This window comes from Aptenodytes patagonicus, chromosome 9, assembly GCF_965638725.1.
Source record: "Aptenodytes patagonicus chromosome 9, bAptPat1.pri.cur, whole genome shotgun sequence".
In the NCBI taxonomy this organism is placed as follows: Eukaryota; Metazoa; Chordata; class Aves; order Sphenisciformes; family Spheniscidae; genus Aptenodytes; species Aptenodytes patagonicus.
In genome coordinates this window covers 3,874,540-3,892,488 of record NC_134957.1, presented here as the reverse complement: position 1 = coordinate 3,892,488, position 17,949 = coordinate 3,874,540, and the positions used below count along the sequence as shown (strand labels likewise).

At 47.3% G+C, this 17,949-nt stretch overlaps 1 protein-coding gene across 3 annotated transcripts in view; it reads left to right on the top strand.

Moving 5' to 3' along the window:
* The first annotated feature begins 11,165 nt into the window (after positions 1 to 11,165).
* The window catches only part of FGF13 (fibroblast growth factor 13), a 264,038-nt gene continuing 257,254 nt past the window's right edge, over positions 11,166 to 17,949 (top strand). For 2 of the 3 annotated variants that reach the window (XM_076346964.1, XM_076346960.1), the window contains exon 1: positions 11,166 to 11,398. In XM_076346964.1, the coding sequence (XP_076203079.1) occupies positions 11,350 to 11,398 (49 nt within the window). In that variant the 5' untranslated portion in view covers positions 11,166 to 11,349. The remainder of the gene's footprint in view (positions 11,399 to 17,949) is intronic. The other variant, XM_076346963.1, reaches the window with a different exon arrangement.

Sequence of the window (17,949 nt, the reverse complement as noted above, 5' to 3'; positions counted from 1 at the left end):
CAGCTATTGTTTGTGCTAAGCTTCCTCCTACTCCTATAATCCTCCTATTTAAATGGATGGGATATTTTGCATATGGTAAGGATTTTGGGGATATAAATCACAGCCAAGTATTTTGTGGACATGACGTGGTGGACGTGTGCATGTCCTGCCAAGGGCAAAGAAATGGAAATGTCGACAAGCACCACACTTTAAATGGAAAGGATATGGCTCTTTTGAAAGTGCCTCGAGTCACGTACTTTGACTCTTACTGCTTCTTTTAAGGAGCTGCTGTTGCTTTCCAAATATAGCAGCTCTGGGTTCGTGTGTAAGTCTGACAGGATCTGTGGCTTTTGGTGGGCTGGTGGGTGCTGGGCTATTGCCACGTTAGCCTGGGGCGGTCCCGGGTGCATCAGCCTCCCCGTGTCCCGCTGCCCAACGTATGCCTGCCCAAGGGATGGCAGCATGCTTTGTCACCAACTCAGGTGTCCCCATATCCATTACTGAGGTCCGTTGCAGAGAAAGTGCTGTAAAAGAGGGGTGCACAGCAGTCAGAAGCGTCAGAGTCAACGCTTTCTATGCAAACCCTTATAGACAGGACTGTGCAAAGCTCTTTCCCTCAGAGCAGCTCTCCTGCACTCAGGGGATGACTTGAAGAGCAAAGCACTGAGCAGGCAGTAAGGTAGGGGGTGGTAAGCAGCTGTATTTAATAAAGCTGTGTGTCCAGAAGATCCTGATTGCTCATTACAAACATCTAGTTTAATATTTTCCTTTTTTTTCTCAAATAAAATCCCAGCAGTGCTACCAATTGTATTAGTTGCACAGAATAAGCTCAATAAGATCTCCTAGCCTGGGAACTGGGTGCAATCCCTTCTCACTGAATTCTTCTCTCCGTTTCTTTGGTGGAGACGAAGATGTTAGGTTTTTCCCATGTCGAGCCAGTAACACAAAGAAGAGAGGAGTTATACTTTTCAGTTCGGTTGTTCTTCTCTCTTAAATAAAATCCGCTTTTTCTGGAAGTTCCTTCTATAACCTCAGGTTTATGGGCATGAATTTTCACTCTCAAAAAAAGTGACCATATTCTCCAACACTGAATAAAACTCCAAATAGTATTGTTCTGGCCTCTGACATTTTCTAAAGATGTTTGCTTTATTTGGCTGTAACACTATTTTTTTGTTTGTTTCTTTTTAGAATATTCCACCTACTTCTTTTCTATGTATTTTAATCTCCTTCAGTCTTATGAAGCCAATAGATGGCCAAAAAAGAAGACACCATGGTTTTGCTGTGCCTTTTAAAAAAGCATAGTTGTAAGTATTTATGTGCTTTGCAAAACAAAAAAAAGCCGAGTCGCTGCTCTACGAAGACTTGAGTTTAACTGTTGACATGATATATTCAGATCGTTTGGCATTTGGTTGGCAGCCTGTTCTGAGAAGCATAGATTTTATTGAACGCGCTGTTTGAGCACACCACTGCTTCTCTATTGTCGTGTTTTCCTTCAGACACAGCCAAGGTCATTTTTATATGCCATTGCCTGTAACTGCTGAAAGGAGACACATACGTAGGGGTTACCCATCCCAGTCAATGTTGTCTGCTGTACCCAATGTGGCTTAGTTTTCCCTCAAGCTTGAAATTGCACAGCACAAGCCTGCTTAAAAACCGCTCATGCCGTGAGGGTTTTCCTGGTCTTCCAATGTTTAATCAGACCCTAAAACCCTCCCCTTTTTGTGGGACAAGGCTGGCTGACCAAGGCTTTTCTTCCAGTTTCTGCAAGGTGTTAAGGAGGATCTGGATAGCTCCTCCAGCTGAAAATGTGCTTGATCATTTGTGGTGGTGTCGTTAGGCCGAAGAGTCTAAAGCGAGGAGAGGGGCTGCGGCATGTGGTCAGGCATTGCGGCAAGTCAGCTGGTGGGGCGGGCGCCGGAGGCACCGCTCTCCACGGGGGCACTCGGGGGGAAGGTAATGCCGGTTGCTATTTAAGTCAGCAGCAGATGTGTCAATACGTGTGTGACGTTCCTCAAGATGGCTTGGGGAGCCTGAAGTTTATATACGTTCTTCTGACTCCTGCTAATTTTAGCCTTGGAGTGTTTACAAACAGAGCAGCATTTGTCTCTGCTCCTGATCCAGGAGGATTTCAGCCCCATCCCTGCTGGCATATTCCCTAGATAAAAAACAAAAAGGGATACAAAATAGCGATAGCTATTAAAAGATGCTGAGGGAGCATTCAGATTGGAGGCGCAGAAAGCCAAATCTTGTGGCTATAAATAATACATCTGCAGATATCATAGTGTCACCAGAAAGCGGGAAGGATATACACCTAGGAATAATTTTGGAGTAGAGAAATGGGGAACAGGGAGCTGAGCCTGAAAGCACCACTTCCTAGTGGTGCTCCAAGGCAGTATCTAGCAATGGCTCAGGAAAAGGCCGAAGCAGAATGGCATGACAAGAAATAATCAAGTTGTAGCTACATTTGACAGCTGGCACCAGCACCGAGCCCGGGTGCAGTCCTGCCTCAACCAAAATGCCAAGTGTTGGTGCATACCAGTTACTGCATACAACATTCCTGATCTGAATACACTGTTTAGCTACTGCTTTGAAATGAGGCAAGAACAAAAAGTCAAAAAAATTCAATTATGTCAACACAGTTCATATGGAGCTTTAGAAAGAGATTTTAAATACACACAAACCAGTTTAAAATTCTTTCCCTTTCAGAGCCATGACCTCCAAATGCAGTTCTTTGAACAGGCAACAGCTCCTAAAGTATTTGTGGTTTTCTACAAAGGATGAGCAGGCAGAATCCTCCTGGGTTGGCGAGGCAAGGACCTGCACTCCATGCCAGTTTGAAGGAGAAAGGCTGTAGCTACACGCTCTGCCTTGAACAAATCCAAATGCCCCAACTTACCTGAAGTCTGCTTTGTAAAAAAAGTCTCCGAGTCATGCAATACTTGACTTTCTGAGCTAAAGCTTCGCTCCTCCTCAAAGATCAAGCTAGCTACTAGACCACTGTCACAGCCAGCCGCCTTGTGCTATGGGAATTTAATGGGTCATGAGGACTCAAGCAAATCTAGAGAAACAAAAGGGAAAAGTCTTTCTCTTTTCTTTGCTTTTCTTTGCTTGTGCTCACCCATGACACTGTGCACGTCATTCGGATCAAAACTCGGTTGACACATGAGAAATACCAGCTGCCATCTGATTAAGACATGTGAGAGGTTTATGAGGTAGCTACAAGTTCAGTTCAGTTGGAAATGAACGGGAAGCCTCGGAGCCGCTTGGCCGTCATGGCCATAGGGCCATGACCAGAGGAAACAGGAGAAACTGCATAAGTGCTCAGTGTAATATCGGTGAGCTTCACCTTCTGATCCTGGGTGAGTGCTGAACCTAGCTCATGTCTTAGTGAAGGAAATGCCAGAAAAAAATCCATCAGATGCAGCTTAAAATTGCTGCAAGTTAAAGAGAACTGAGGCATCTGGGATGAACTGCATAGAGCTTTAAAGGGGGAGACAATTTCATGCAGGAAAGGAACAGAAAGCAGTAGCAGGGTAATAGGTTCATGGCAGAGGAAAGCAACTTACTTTGTGGCTATACAATTCTAGCGCTGCTTGGTGCATAACAGCATGTTCAAATTAACAGAAAATATCTTGCCTTACGCACTGTAGGCTTCTTGCAACACTTGGAACTTTCTTTTAACATGAGTGTCTTGAACTAATTTAATGTCTTTCCATTTTTCCTTTAAGGATCAACTCTGAACTTTAAACATAACTGTTTTTTTAGATTTCTTTGAGCCCTGAAAAACTAATCATTACATTCCTCTCTCAGGCCTGTCTCTCAGGCTTGTAAAAATCAAACCGTGATTAATTTTTACCATGCTTAAGGAAAAAGTCAGGCATGAAAATATGTTACCCTATGATATCATTGCATATGCAAGCCTGCAATAATGTTAGAGCTCTACTTGGCAAGCTTCCTTTCAAATATTGCTGTATGTTCTTTTTCCTGCTGTTGCTCTATTAGATTTCTGTGTCTGAAACTCTGGTGTAACTCCAGGGAAGGCTCCGATCAATCATGTCATGCTCGTCACAGTACTTGCCTGCCTATTACCGAGGTGGCCCAAGGTTTCTAACGTCAGGTCTCCCATCGCACCGGGACTTCATGTCCATCTGAGTTTACCTCTGGATTTCAGGCCCAGATTTGGTATCGTACACTTTTTGCCTCCCCAGCCTCTTCTTCAAATACTGTTTTCTCTCAGCTCCACAAAGGCCGGAGTGAGATCAGCTGCCGCTGCCAGTCTGCAGCTTGGCGGAGTCAAACATCAAAGCTCCTGTTCCAGCAGGACTTCAAAACCCTTCAAGTTTTAAGACTTGACCAAGTAGCAGAAGGAGTTGTAAAGGGAAAGCTGTAATGCGCAGGCTGACGGGCTCTGTGAAGAAGTGCATTTTCCTCTTACTGTACACAGTAAAAACTAGCGAGCGATAGCCATGGGTTGATCTGTGCTTCCTGTTATTATGTTCATGAGGGGTGTGGGACCACCTTTGCCCTTTGATTTGTGCTATGAATAGCAGAAGAACCACTCCCTGGGTGGTCTTTCACCTTTACGCTTTCTATAACAAACCTTCCACCAGCCTTGGAGAAGGGGCCTTGGGCAAAAATCTGTTTTGACATCAAGGCACCTGGTTTCAGATAGGATACTGAATGCTTCCCCCTTTTTTCCCCACTCCACCTGCAAAAGTTCAGTCTGCAGGTGTCTAACAAAAGCTATGAGTAACAACTTTCTTTAAATTGAGTATGTTCCCCACTGCCTCCCCTGGAGAGGAAACGAACTGCCTGTCATTTTTGCAAGGTCCTAACTTCACCTGCTTTGTGCGTGTGTACGCATTCGTGCAAACATAAGAAGGGCTGGATGAGGTGAAGGTAAAGAGTGCAGCTGCAGCTCTAACTGCTTGGCTGGCATCTTCGGTTTACGGCTGTTCTCACTGGCTCCTGTCTGGCAGCAGTAATACGAAGAGACTTCATACAAAACCTTGCATCTTTTCATTTACCTGTGAAAGCACAACTTAGAAATAAGGAGTCAGTTCAGGGTCAGGAAGCTGAGTTTGTTTGTCTGCTTCTCAAGGCTAACGCGCAGGTAGTGCTTCTAGAATACGCCTTAAACCACGCAGTGCTTCAGCCCCTGCTGCCAGTGCTGGCTTTACATAAAAGTGCTAGAAAGCACTCGGGGGCCCTTTATTGCATTCCCCCGTTGCGACATTGCCACCTCATATACCTGCAAACCTGCGTCCTTCGTGTTTCCAATGTTACTCAGTTTTAGTGTGCTGGTGATAAATGGTTATTGGATGTATAGAGGCTCTGGTGTCAGATAGATGCTGCTGGTGCGAAGGAGATGAGATTTCTTAAACAGTTGCATTTCACCAAACTTGAGGAGAGGGGCAACCTCAGAAAAAGGCAGGCTGCCAAGCAATCATCTACCAGAAGTAATCTGGGTAGGAGGATTTTGAGACAGAAAACTTCTTTTGTAGGTCTACTCAGACTTTCCAGGCTTAATAAACATCGGTGTAAACATTTCTGCTAAATGAAGATTTCAAGTGATAATTCATAGATTGTGTTAAATACTGTCAGTGATTCCCATAAATATATTGCATTTGTCATGTGGTATTTGTGTAACCACTAGCATCCCCCAAACACATTTTGCCAAAATTCACTTATTTCAGAACTTCACGGTATACTTCAGGATGTTTTAGTTTCAGTAAATCCAGGACTTAAAGCCAAGGTCTTCTGTGAGCCTTTAAAAGCTTTGTTAGCTGGGAGCGAAGCTCTGAGATTGCATATAAGATAGAGTCTTTGTACATTAAAGCATTACTTTGTGGGCTTTTCTAGAGCTGTAAGAAAAATTTAATTTTTTTTTACTTAGACACCAGAACTAATACTATACTCTGTTACAGAAATGCATACCTTTGTAAACTGTGATCAATCTGGCTTAGCAAATGTACTGAAATGCAGAGAGAAAAGACCTTCAAGACTGGTCTATTTTAGACTTTCAATAATCTGGAAGACTTTGATCGCCAGTGCTAAAGGCCTCGCATCGGTGTGGTGCTCGATCCAGCAGCCTTGATCAGGATTTGCTTTGCAGTTCGCAAAGCTTGATCAGCCACAGGGATCACTGCATAGCAATGTGAGGTGCTCCATTTCCCAGGTGCTGAGCACATTCCCCAGCTCAGAGAAGCAATACAAAGCGCCAGGGTCGCAGCACAGAATGCTTGATGTCCATTAATTTTAATTGAAATGATTCATAGTAAATAGGTGAGAGATTCACTATGTATGATCATTATCCCTTTCCACTAGCGTCTGCTTAGGGCTTCTCTGTTTATCAGACTGAATTATTTAGAGAAATTAAACTTCAATCTCCATACTATCCGTTAGCTGGAACTCTATTTGCATATAGCAGTTGGGTTTTGGCAATCAAAAAGAGGAAGATTCTGCACAGCAAGCTGTCTGCCAAAAAAAGATCCTCTGTGTAGCGCTTAAGACTGTGTAAGAATAGGAATGGTAAAAATAAGATGGGGACCAAATTAAACATCCATTAGCACAAGGATGTGCCTGCTAGAGAATAGGCTGTGCTTTGGCCCTGTATTTAGTATTTACCTCATCTGTAAATCTTTGTGTTTTTTGTTAAAACACACAACTGGTAGTAAAGAAATTTGCCCTTGCATTCCAACTAACACAGTGGCAGGCCAGGCAATAAGATGTGTGATGGATTTATTCGGACCGGCTTTATAGGCATCATTACAAAACAGCGGCAACAAAACTTTAGACATGCCCACTTAATCATTTACTTATTTCATCATAATGCAATAGATACCTCTAGATGCCAGTATGAATATATAAATATAATTTGAAATGAGGAGTAAGTACTTGTATTAGTGAGACTTTATCATGTCTGGAATCTTAAATTTAAGGCTTAATCCTGCTCCACCTGAATGTGAAGAAGAGTTTTACTTCAGATTTAACTGGGAACATACCAGGAACCATCATGACAAAGCTAATTTAAACTTGCTGGACTGCTTTAAAGGCATAATATATAATTCCTGCTATATAAAAGAGCAGAATCTGGACCTTTCACAAACCACTGCCTGCAGAAAAGATAAAATTTCAACTTGAGAATAAGCCAAAGAACCAAGGAAAAAGTACACTGAGGAGCTATGCCGCTACCATATCTGTGCGAGTTCCAGAATTCCTCAGGGGACATATGTCTCTATAGATATTTTACGAGGGTAGGAAAAGCATGTTCATGACTTGAGTATGTGTTTTACGGACAAACCGTACAGCTATTGGATATTAAGCAGCAATAGTTACATTGTATAAAGGCACTTACAGTTTACAATTTCATATTGTAAATGACACCCGACTTATCCAAACCTGTGCCAAGTCAGAACCTTCTGGGAGACGTTTCTGGGGGAATAAATGCCCTCAGCAGGGGCACAGCTCCATGCAGCACGTCAGCTCTGCTCAGAGTTTCCAAAGAGCGACCCTGAGCTGCAAGTATTCGGAGAGCCCAAATATGATCTGCTGCATGTGTCTCTCTGCTGCAAAAGCCTCATGTTTCACTTCACACTCGGAGCTCGTGAGACCTTGCTGTGCTTGGGGCAATCGCGTTTGTCCCTCTGGGCAGGAGAGTTCAGGAACCATAAAAGGGTATAGATGATGCTTCAACTGCTCGTGCTGCCTTGCTGGCTTGTTGCCACTCAGTTTAGATGTTGGACTCCACCACAACCTTGGGAGGAGCACGAAAGGTGTGTAATTAGAGCAATTTACTATATTTGACTTTAAATCGTGCTCCCCCTCCAAAAAAAGAGTCTTGAATTTAAACCCTCCCTAGCCACTCAGGTGGACAGGGAACACCTAAACAGCATTTGCACAGGACACATCAGACTTCTTTGTATTCATCACTGAATCTTCTTCCTCTGGGTATCTGATTTATCTGGAGGTACAGAAATTGCTTCTAATTCAGAAACTCAGCGAATGCTGCCAGTGAGAGGTAAAAGCTCCATGTCAGAGCCACATATGGGTACATTTCTGCATAAGTCTGGCTGCAGTATATAGCTTGTTGCGTATCAGTTCTGTCACCACAGCATTGGAGTGCTTCTCAGCTTCCAGTATTATAGCTGTAAAGCAATGAGGTGACACTTTTCCCTATTATGGTTGGGAAAGTGATGTACAGAGATACTAAGGCTCAGATTCATGTTTAAATATTTGTTAGTTAACAAAATTTTATTGGAAAGCCAGACCTTACATGATTTACCCCAAATCCAGAGATGCTTACATCAAAGCAAGGAACTGATCAGGGAATCTGAAGACTTACGTCAGTGACCCAGCCCCAAATACCTTCTCCACTAGAATACTTGAGCCATCAAGGTAGCTTTAAGAGTAAAGGCTGTGCAAACTGTACCTAGGCTGCAATAAGCCTTCATGCAAATCCCCTTATATTTTGCATGCACAACACCATATTTTATTACTCTTTTAACTGACACTTCTAAGCCTTGCAAACTAGTAAGGGGAAAAACTAACTCATTTCAAAACAGCAGGGTAAGCTCTCTCTGCCCACCAGTAGGTACGGTTCCTCTGCAACATGCTGAGCTGCTGCCTCCTTCCAGTGTTGGGTGTAGAGGCCTCATTTGGTCAATGTAATAACTGCTCCTGTAAAATTTAACAGATCTCCTGGCAAAGGTGAGAATGGCTAACGTAAGGCAAGTTCACTGTCAGTACTAAGCACAGCATTTATCAGTGGCCTCTGGTGCTGGAAAGACCTCGGACGAGAAGTGGGAATTGTCTGTAACTTTCATCAAAGTCACTACAAATGCCTTGGAAAATCGGGGTCTAGGCAAGTTGTATCGGACAGCTGAAATCTCCTTGCTGGGGCTCACGGGCTACTTCTGACAACACGGGCTCAGCTGAACCGCAGAATCTCTCCTTCCCCACTCCTCCACTTCCAACTCTCCGGTTTCAGTGGTCTGACTAGAGAGAAACAGCCAAGACAAAGCCCAAGTTTTTGATTGATCCTCCTGGCAGGTCTCTGAAGTGTTAAAAAAAAAAAAATCACAGAAAAGGCTCAAGTAAAACAGCCTTATATTGAGAGCACCCTAAGTCTACTATCATCAGAGGGCTTACTGAATCTCTGTGAAGCAAAGCTGACCCTGCCAGGACAACTCCTTGGTTCCAGAAACAGAGCAGAGGTTCATGGTGCAGACAGATGCATGGAGGTCTGGAGGAGCTCTGCTCAAGGACTTGGGGTTGAGTTTTGTGCTTCGTGCATTCCTTAGAGGAAAGTCATTTAATAAGTGCAAGTCTTCCAAGTGGCAGCTTTAATCCTGGCTCTTCAGTCTTAGCTTAAACAGCCCTGATTTTCCTAATCACACCTGATCTACAGCCACCTGAGTGAGGTGGCAATGGGACTTTACCCCACGCTGTGGCTCATTACCTCGTTTACCCAGGTGATGTCCTGCCTCCTGGCAGCCCAGCCACCTTTTGCTTGGGGCAGGAGGAGCCGGGGCAGGAGCAAGGCTGGGACCCCGCTGGCCACGGTAAGCCGATCTGCCTTCAGCTGTCCCCGACGCTGGGCTGGAGCGAAGGGGGAGGAATTCGGCTCCACTAAAAATAGCGGTCGCGCAGACCCGGCGGCTGTTGCCTCTCAGGCCGGGCACCCCGGTGCGGGGGCTGCACTTGCGGGCGCGTTGCCCCTCCTGCCACGGGGGCAGGATAAGCGGAGGAGTGCCCAGAGGCCGTGGGGAGGGCCGTGCCCTGGCCATATTGCCTTCCCCTGGCCATATTGCCTTCCCCCGAGGGGGTGCCCAGCCCTACCTTGTTCCCTGCTGGTCTTGGAGAAGTCCATCGTGTCCCCCGCTCCAAACAGGCCACTTTGGGGGCGGTTGGGGGGGTCCGGCTGCTGCACCGACGGGCTCCCCCAGGCACTTCGCGGCTCGCCCTTCCCAGTACTTTATTTTGGGCGCTACCGAGCAGGGCCAGGCTCCAAGGGGCGCCGGCTGCATCGGGTTTCCCCCGGTCTCGCTCCCTCCCTCCCTGCGCGGCCCGCCGGGGCAGAGGATGGGTGGCCGCGAACCGCGCTCCCTCCCCGGCCGGCGGCCCCGGTCGTAGGAAGTTTTGCCCCCGCCGAGGAGGACCGGGGGGGTAGGGGTGGGAAGCGGTTTTGTCGCACAGGTGAGAGGAGCTTCGGCTGCTCTTAGGGGGTCCCTTCCTCCTCCGGGGGGCGTGGGGGGAAGAAGCAGGGCGGGGGGTGAACCTCGTCCCACACCCCGGGGCAGAGCAGCAGGGCTGGGAGCGGGACGGCGCAAGCTCTGCGTGTTCCCCGGTTAAACGGAGCCCGATGCCCCCCTTTTCCCTCCGGGTACCCCCCAGCGTCCCCCGGCTCTTCGCACTCCCGCGACGGCAGCAACAGGCTGCCGAGCTCGGGACCAGGCGATGCTGGGGCCGCAGCACCGGGACCGGAGCCTCCCCTTGTGGGATGGGGGGGGGGGGTGGGAGCGGCTCCCCGAGGGGAGGGCAGGCCGGGTCCGTGCCACCCCCAGCCCGGCGCTGGGGCACCGTCCCGGGGCTGGAGACCAGCAGGGATGCGCGTTGCCCCCCTCGGTACCGTTTCACGAGGGCCTGGGCTGGGTGATGGGGAAGGGGACGCGCGGACCCGGGGGGGCTGGAGGGGTCAGCTCTAGCTCCAGCCCTCCTGGCTGCTGGCGAGCGTAAACCTGCCGCCTCTTCTGCAGTGCCGGGGACTCGCGTCCTCCTCCCATCCGCGGCTGCAGCTCTGCTGCTCCATCCCATTATTATTAGGGGAGGATGCGAAAAGAAAAAAAAAAAAAACAAAACACCCAAACCAAGAACGAACACACCCAAGCAAACAACCAAAGCCCCCCCCTCCCCAACTCACAGTACCCCCTCCCCCCGGTCGGTGGGACTTCCAGGACCGGCTGCGCTTCCCTGGCCCTGGGGAGGGGAGGCAGAGCCGGGGAGGCGGGGGGAAGGAGGGGGCCGGGGCCAGGCAGACACAGGGAAAATCGCTTTTGTCTCCGGCACGGCGAGCGGCGCAGGGGCTCGGTGCTGCGGCTGCCGGAGCCCCCCGCTCACCGCCCCGCTCCGCTCCCGCAGGCACCGCGGCGGCGCCGCCGCCGGGCTCCGAGGCACCGCGCCGGGGAGCGGGCAGCTCGCCGGCTCCTGATTTTTTTTTTTCCCCCCCCTCCCCTTGTGTTGGTGTTATTTCTGCCTTTTCGGCGTAGAGGATCCCTCACACGCACGCACGCTGCCCCCCGCCCGAGGTTTCTTTGGGTCCAGCCGGAATCCGCGACGCTCCCGGGGATTTTCCCACCCAAGCTGGGGTCTATGAGCGGGAAGGTGATCAAGCCCAAAGAAGAGAAAGATGCTTCCAAGGGTAAGGCAGGCGCAGCCGCTCCGATAAACAGCATGTTCCCCGGCCCGACCGCGGACAGCCCGACCTTACCGGGCTGGGGGGGGGGGGGGCACCGCTCCGGTGAAAGCCCGTAGCTCGGGGGACCCCCCGCCCCGGGCACGGGTGGGAAATCGGCGCCCGGCTGTGCCCGGCGTGCGGGGCGCTGCACCGGCACCCCGGCACGGGGGGGGGGGAACCCGGCTCAATGCGGCACCGGTGAAAGTAAGTGCCCCCCCCCCCCCCCCCCCCGGCTCGGCCGCGCCGCCTCCCCTGCCGCCGGCCGGGCGGGTGCTCGGCGCTGCAGGCGGCCCCGGCCCTGGCCCCGGCCGAGGCGTGCCGGGGCGGCGGAGCGGGGAGCCATCGCCATGGAGACACGGAGCCGGGGCACCGCCGGTGCCGAGGGGCGGGGGTTGCATGCGGACCCCCAGCTGGGGCTGGGCACTGGGGGCTGCCCCAACCCGGCTCGCCTCCGGCCCCAGAGGGACCGGCGGGACAGCTGGGCGCATGCAGGGGGCGGGGTGCCCGCTCCGGGGGTGCACGCCTGGGGGGGGGGGGGGTACGGTGCCCCGCTGCCGGGGTGCATGCAGGGTGTTCCCCTCCGGGGGTGCGTGCCCGGGGGGCGCGGAGTGCCCCGCTGCGGGGTGCGTGCACAGGTGGTTCTGCCCCCCTCTCGGACGGGCTCCGCGTCCCCCGCGCAGCTCGCTCTGCGGTGTTACCTGCGCTCGGGGTTGTAGGAGTCCCTTTGATAAGCAGCTGGCGTGTGCGCGCTGGGCATCTCTCCAGTAAGTGGTCTTTCTGTGTATTTGTAGATAAACCCGTATATCTTCTCAAACGTGCATCTCTGTGGTAGGCTGGTGGGACACCCGGGTGAAGGGTATGCTCTTGGCCTCCCTGAAAGAGGAAGGAACTGCTCCTTATTTACTAGTTTTATAAAACTAGTAATAGGCGCTTTTCTGTCATTTACTTTTTTAGCAGCCTGAGAGGCCAAATCAAAACAACTCATCCTTTCTATTCTTTTTTCAAAACTTTTTGGTTTCTTGATTTTGAAAGTTTGTGTTTAACACTAGATTTTTGAGACTTTTGGTTTTTTTAATGTTCTTTTTTCCCCCTGTCTTTCCAGTTCTATGTTATGTCTTATGTTCAAAAATGTTAGCGTTTTCATCAGATTTTTTTATTTTTCACAACGACAAAATAAAGTTCACCATTCAGATGCATTGCAAAACCTTAACATTTTCTAAATAAATATTTTCTTGTCTTTACATTATTTTCTTTGATGTTAAGTATTTTTTTTTTTTATGGTGGCCTTATTCACTAAAATGCTCTTTAAATAATTTATTAAGCAATGCAGAACAAAAGATTCCTGCCTTTCTGAGGAATTATTTTGCATGATTTAGAACTGTGTTATAGTCCTACACAAAAAGAATTTGCCATACTTGTGCTATACTTGCTTGAAAGCTTGTTTTTTTAAATCAAACTTACATATTTCATTTTGTGTTATGATTACAAGTTTTAATGACATTTTAACTTCATGTTTGAAATTGCCTGTGTATAGATTTTGGGACGTATGTGTATTTCAAGTACTAGGGCAAAGGCATTTGTATCTGTTCTTAATGAGTCAGTAATGACTTAGACGTGCAAGGCTTTGATTCCTGTGGTGACAGTGTACCAGAAGGTGTATGTTCTGACAATCCCAAGAAAAACAGTTGATGCTGATAATCTGTTTCCAGGAGATGCTGGTACGCTCTTCCAGCTCGTATAAAAACTTTCTCCGTTATCACAAAGTACAGAGGCAGTTTTAGATACAGCAGGAGGAGCCGGTACATATATGAGGTGGTTTGGTACTGCTGTAGAAGAGTGAGTGATGGTTACGGTCTGTGAAATGTGCTTTTAAAAAGGGTCCAGATATAGTGGTAAGGAGGTAGTATTTACCAGTTAATGTATAGGCTGTATGGCCTTCTTTAGTCTCTTGTGTCGTAGACTAATATAGGAAATGTTTTTTTCTCTGAACCACCTGAATTTTCTCTTGGTGATTGTGAGTATTATTGCTCTTAATGAGAATGTTTAATTTGGGTCTAGCCATAGTAAAAACAGGCTTTTTTTTTTTTTTTCTTCTTATACAATGAAACAGTAATTTGTCTGGAAAGGGTGGGATACCATTTCCTGCATATTTCTGCAGCTGTACTGTGGCACTGGGTATACTTCAGTCCTGACAGAAGCCTGTGTGGTTTTGAGTTAGCTAACTGCTCTTTCAAAGAACAGTGTAATCAGGTTTCATATGAGAGTAGCTTATTGTGGTGATATGTTCACATACCCCATATTCTGTAAGATATACAATGTAATTTTAATACCTGCTCTAAATGTGGGTGTCCCAGGGCTGTATTTGCATAATAAATGTGGAGTACTTTGTTAGTGAGAATAGCCTCAGCCTTTCTTACTCCTGAAGCTTTCTTATGCGTTACAGGGTGGTGCATGAGATGAGACTTCGCTGTAGTTCTCTACAGAACTTGGGGAGGGCCATATTCAGCCCTAATGTAAGGAGCTGCTTTGTGTAAGTTGTTGGAATGGCACTTTCTACAACCAGCTTTTGCGGTGGGTCTTTGTAGAAAAGCCTGATTTATACAGAGCCTTGAAAGGCCATGGATTTTGGTAGGAATCAGCACAATCCAGTGCAAGTAGTTACTGTCTTGCAATGGGTATTTTCAGTTAAATTACCCTCTCTCGTAAAGCCTGTGGTGGTGTCAGTGGAGTTGCGCGGGTGTAACAGAAGTACCAAAATCTATTTTTAAAGAAATAGGGTTTTTTCACATCTTTTCTTAAGCCAAAGAGGAAAGTAACTGCTCGCTTCAGAGTTTGTTGGCCCCACTTATAAGTCCCGCCTAGAAAACCCAGTGATGACCGTTTGGTGATGACCGTCAAAATTTGGCTGCTTTTAAAACTGGCTGTGGATGTTTGAGAATTAACTATCCCAATCTAAATAAAGCTTATGGATTAACATAATGAAGTCAGGGATGGGCACCTTCACTTTCTGCAAAATGCTGCATTAACTGTGAATGTATATAGATAAGATTATGGCTTTTTTTTTTGCTTTTTTTTTAACTGCATGAGTGTTAGAGAGCTGCAGGATACCATAAGCCCAGGTAGCCTCCAAGCTGTCTCACAAAGGTAGATTGGCAGCGCTGCTGCTGGAGCATGGTAGCTGTTTGTAGTAGCAAGTGGCTTGTTCTGGAGAGCAGCCCTGTCCCAGCTGTGTTGGTGGCTTCAAGCATGGGGCAGGTTCCCATGTCTCTTCTCACTTCACACTCTCTCTGGGGTTAGCAGGAGTACAAGGATCTGGGTAACAACAGCTCAGCATCTGGCAGTGGTAGTCTGATGGTTGGTAACAGCTCTTCTTCGATGGAGGTTAGTTATGTGCTCAAGAAATACCCCTAGGTAAATTCCCACTGGCAGCAGCGCGGTTCCCACCAGTCGGGTTCTTTTCCTGCCACGTAGCTGGTGTGCAGAGAGCCACGTGTGTGGCAGGACAGGGGACTCTCCCCAATTCTCCCTCAAAAAGCTTTTGCTTTGCACTTTGAGAACAGTATATCCAGTGTCTCCAGTGAGCCTTGGGGCTGTATCAACACAACCCATTTTGAATTAAATACTTGATAACCTTGTATTTGGGGGAGAGGCATGGGGCAGTAGGAGAATATAGGGCATTAGAAAGTGAGCCAAGACCTGCTGAAATCCTTGTACTTTGGAGCTGCGCCTTAAAGAGCTCGTGCTGTCTGGTATTACAGCCAGACTCTTTCCAGAGGCTGCTTTGTAATTTGCGTGGCTCCTCCAAGGAAAGTCAAGGGACGGAGTAGAGAATCTGAAACTAACTCTGGAGGAATGGATTCATCTGCATTTGTTTTTCTTTTTACCGGTTGGATTATGTACTGTTGCCTTCCCCGTCGAGGCAGATGTGGCGGGGGGGTGTCTTTTCCTGTCACCATGCTCTCACTGCAAGAAACTTTGATAGCTTTGCCCTGAAGTCTGATAACCTCAGCCGTAAGCAGTGAGAAAATGTAGGTATATTTTTCTTCTCCAGAAAGCAAAATAGGAGGAGGAGTATTTTCGAAGCTGATAGCTTCTAATCTGAGAAGAGCGTATTGAAATAGTGACAGTCAGGGTGAAGACTTTGGAAGTATAGGTACCATTCTCATTTAGTGACAGCAGAAAACAAAGCACGTAAAGAAAGCACTTGGCAGGAAAAATAGAAGTCACAATTTTGAGGTATCTATTACTGCTTTTCCTGGCTTTATGGGAATATAGTATAATGCAGCTTATGATTGAAAGGTCTGTAGAAAAGCTGACAAAAATAAAGAAGCTGATCTCAACAGTTATATTTCTATAGTACTGAATCATGAGAAAGTAACTTACTTCAGGGACTGAAGAAGAGTAGCGCAGTGGCAACATGTAAGCTGACCATGTCTTGGTCTGAGTCCACTGAATCAAAATTAGCAGCAAGTGCAGACCCGTGTGAGAAGGGGGAAGGGAGCACGGTGCTAGTACCCTTATCCGCTGCTTGGCCAGCTCAGCTGGCAGGCAGGGCATTTCTTTGTCTTTTAATCAGAAGTTTGGGTGCCAGTTCTTTTGCATCCCAGACAAAAAGCCCCAGCAAACTTCACCAGCAGCCACAGTTTGACATATGAACTTGAGTCTCCGTTCAGGCAGATGTTTGCCAGCACTAGATTGGGTCTTACTGTGGTCAATTGGTGCTATTGACTTACGCGTCAGAACTTGTGTTTGTATCATAAACGTTTAATGACACTAAAGAATGAGTAGTTAAACTCAATGGTTTTACTTTGTTCACTTCACATTAGAAAGCTCTGTGCCTCCTGTCTGAAATCTGAGATTGCAGATCCACTTTGAATAGATGCCTGCATCGCCCACTGAAAAGCGACAGCCAAAATCTGAGGCACAACCCACCCCATCCTGGATATTAATGCTGCAGGTTACAATAGATACTGAGCTCTTGGCTGAGGTCCTGATCCATTCAAAATTCCCATTGACACCAGTGGGAGTTCTCTGTGTCTGCCTGTGACATTGCCTCTGGTTAGTGGGTGGTTGTTAATGTGCCCATGCTTGGAATATTTACAGTAACTACCTCCTGTTATGACTCATTATCTGTGACTGGGTTTGGTTCCACAAACTACAGTAACTCTTTATAAAAGATACATTTATAAAAGAAACATCCTTTCCTCTAAATCCCAAGGCGGTGGTCCCTGACATCTGTCGGTAAAACACCAGCAATTAGAAAATGGACATGGCCTTTGAGGTCGAGATGCCAGCACATTCGTGCCGATGCTCTGTAATGGTTTTCAGTGTTAGCTGCAGAAACCCACATTAAGGCAGTATTTTTAGGGACAAGCTCCAAAATCTGGGGGTTTTGACACTGGCGGTTCTCGTATGGCTGCTGTCCACAGCAAAGAACTCGTGTTGTATGGAAGGTAGTAAAAGACAGTCATCTTTTTTGCTTCTAGAGGAAAACTTAATAATAGTTGCTTCTTGGCAGATGCCAAATCTCATCTTCAAAGGAAAAACTCCCAGGCAGATGAAGCCTGAGGGATGAGTAGCCCCACAGAGCGTTGCAGGGGGCTACAAAGGGGTGAGTACCAGCATCCACAGCAGATGCGTAAGAATTTGTATGGTTCAGGCTTCTGGCATCTCTGGTCTGTGGCCACCCACAATATGCCGGAGACTTGTCATTAAATGTATTTGTGCCATTTACTGTAATTTCCTGCAAGGCACTGGTCTTACCCCTATGCTTTGGGAATTCTGTGCTGCAGCGTAGTCTTGGGTCAAATGAATGTAATTTTCTTCCTCTGTTCCTCATTGTGTGTTATAGCTATAGTGTATTTAGGAAAAGAGGTGGCTCCAGAGTTATATGAACCACTTCCTCAGGAGCAAAGACGTGGCAAATCCTGTTCCTCAGTCTCTACCCTGCAAGCAGTGAACCCACGCTTTTATAAAATCTTCTGTGAATCTAGATGTGCGGTCAGTCCTGTGTACGAACAAAACATTTCTAAATCTGGGAGGACAAGCTTCCCATCGTAGATGACCTACAGCTGAGTGTTTTCAGACCAAGATCTTTGTGTTTGTGAGTTAATGTATATTGGAGAGGAATTGCTCTGCTGATTACCCTGAGATTCGAGGTGCATGTTTTTTGTATGATTTGGTTGTGGATGCTTTTACAGATTCAGCAGTTTCAGATCCATTTTGTGGGACTGAAGCGTTCCTAGCCACTTGGATCCCTTTTAGTTGAGCCTGGCTCTAGGGTCTGTGTGCCCCAAACGTTGTTTTTTCTTTCCTCAACTGTGTCTGTTAGCCTAACAAAATTCCTCATTTTTCCCAAAACATGTCTCTTGGCCAAGCTTACATGAAAAGACATATGTTAAAAACCAAAATGAAGCAACTAAAGGAGTATGTTATTTACAATAATCCTTTTATTATTTTTTTTGTGTGGAAACTTGAGTAAAGGGTTTCCTTGAATTGGCTGGTCTGATTTCTTG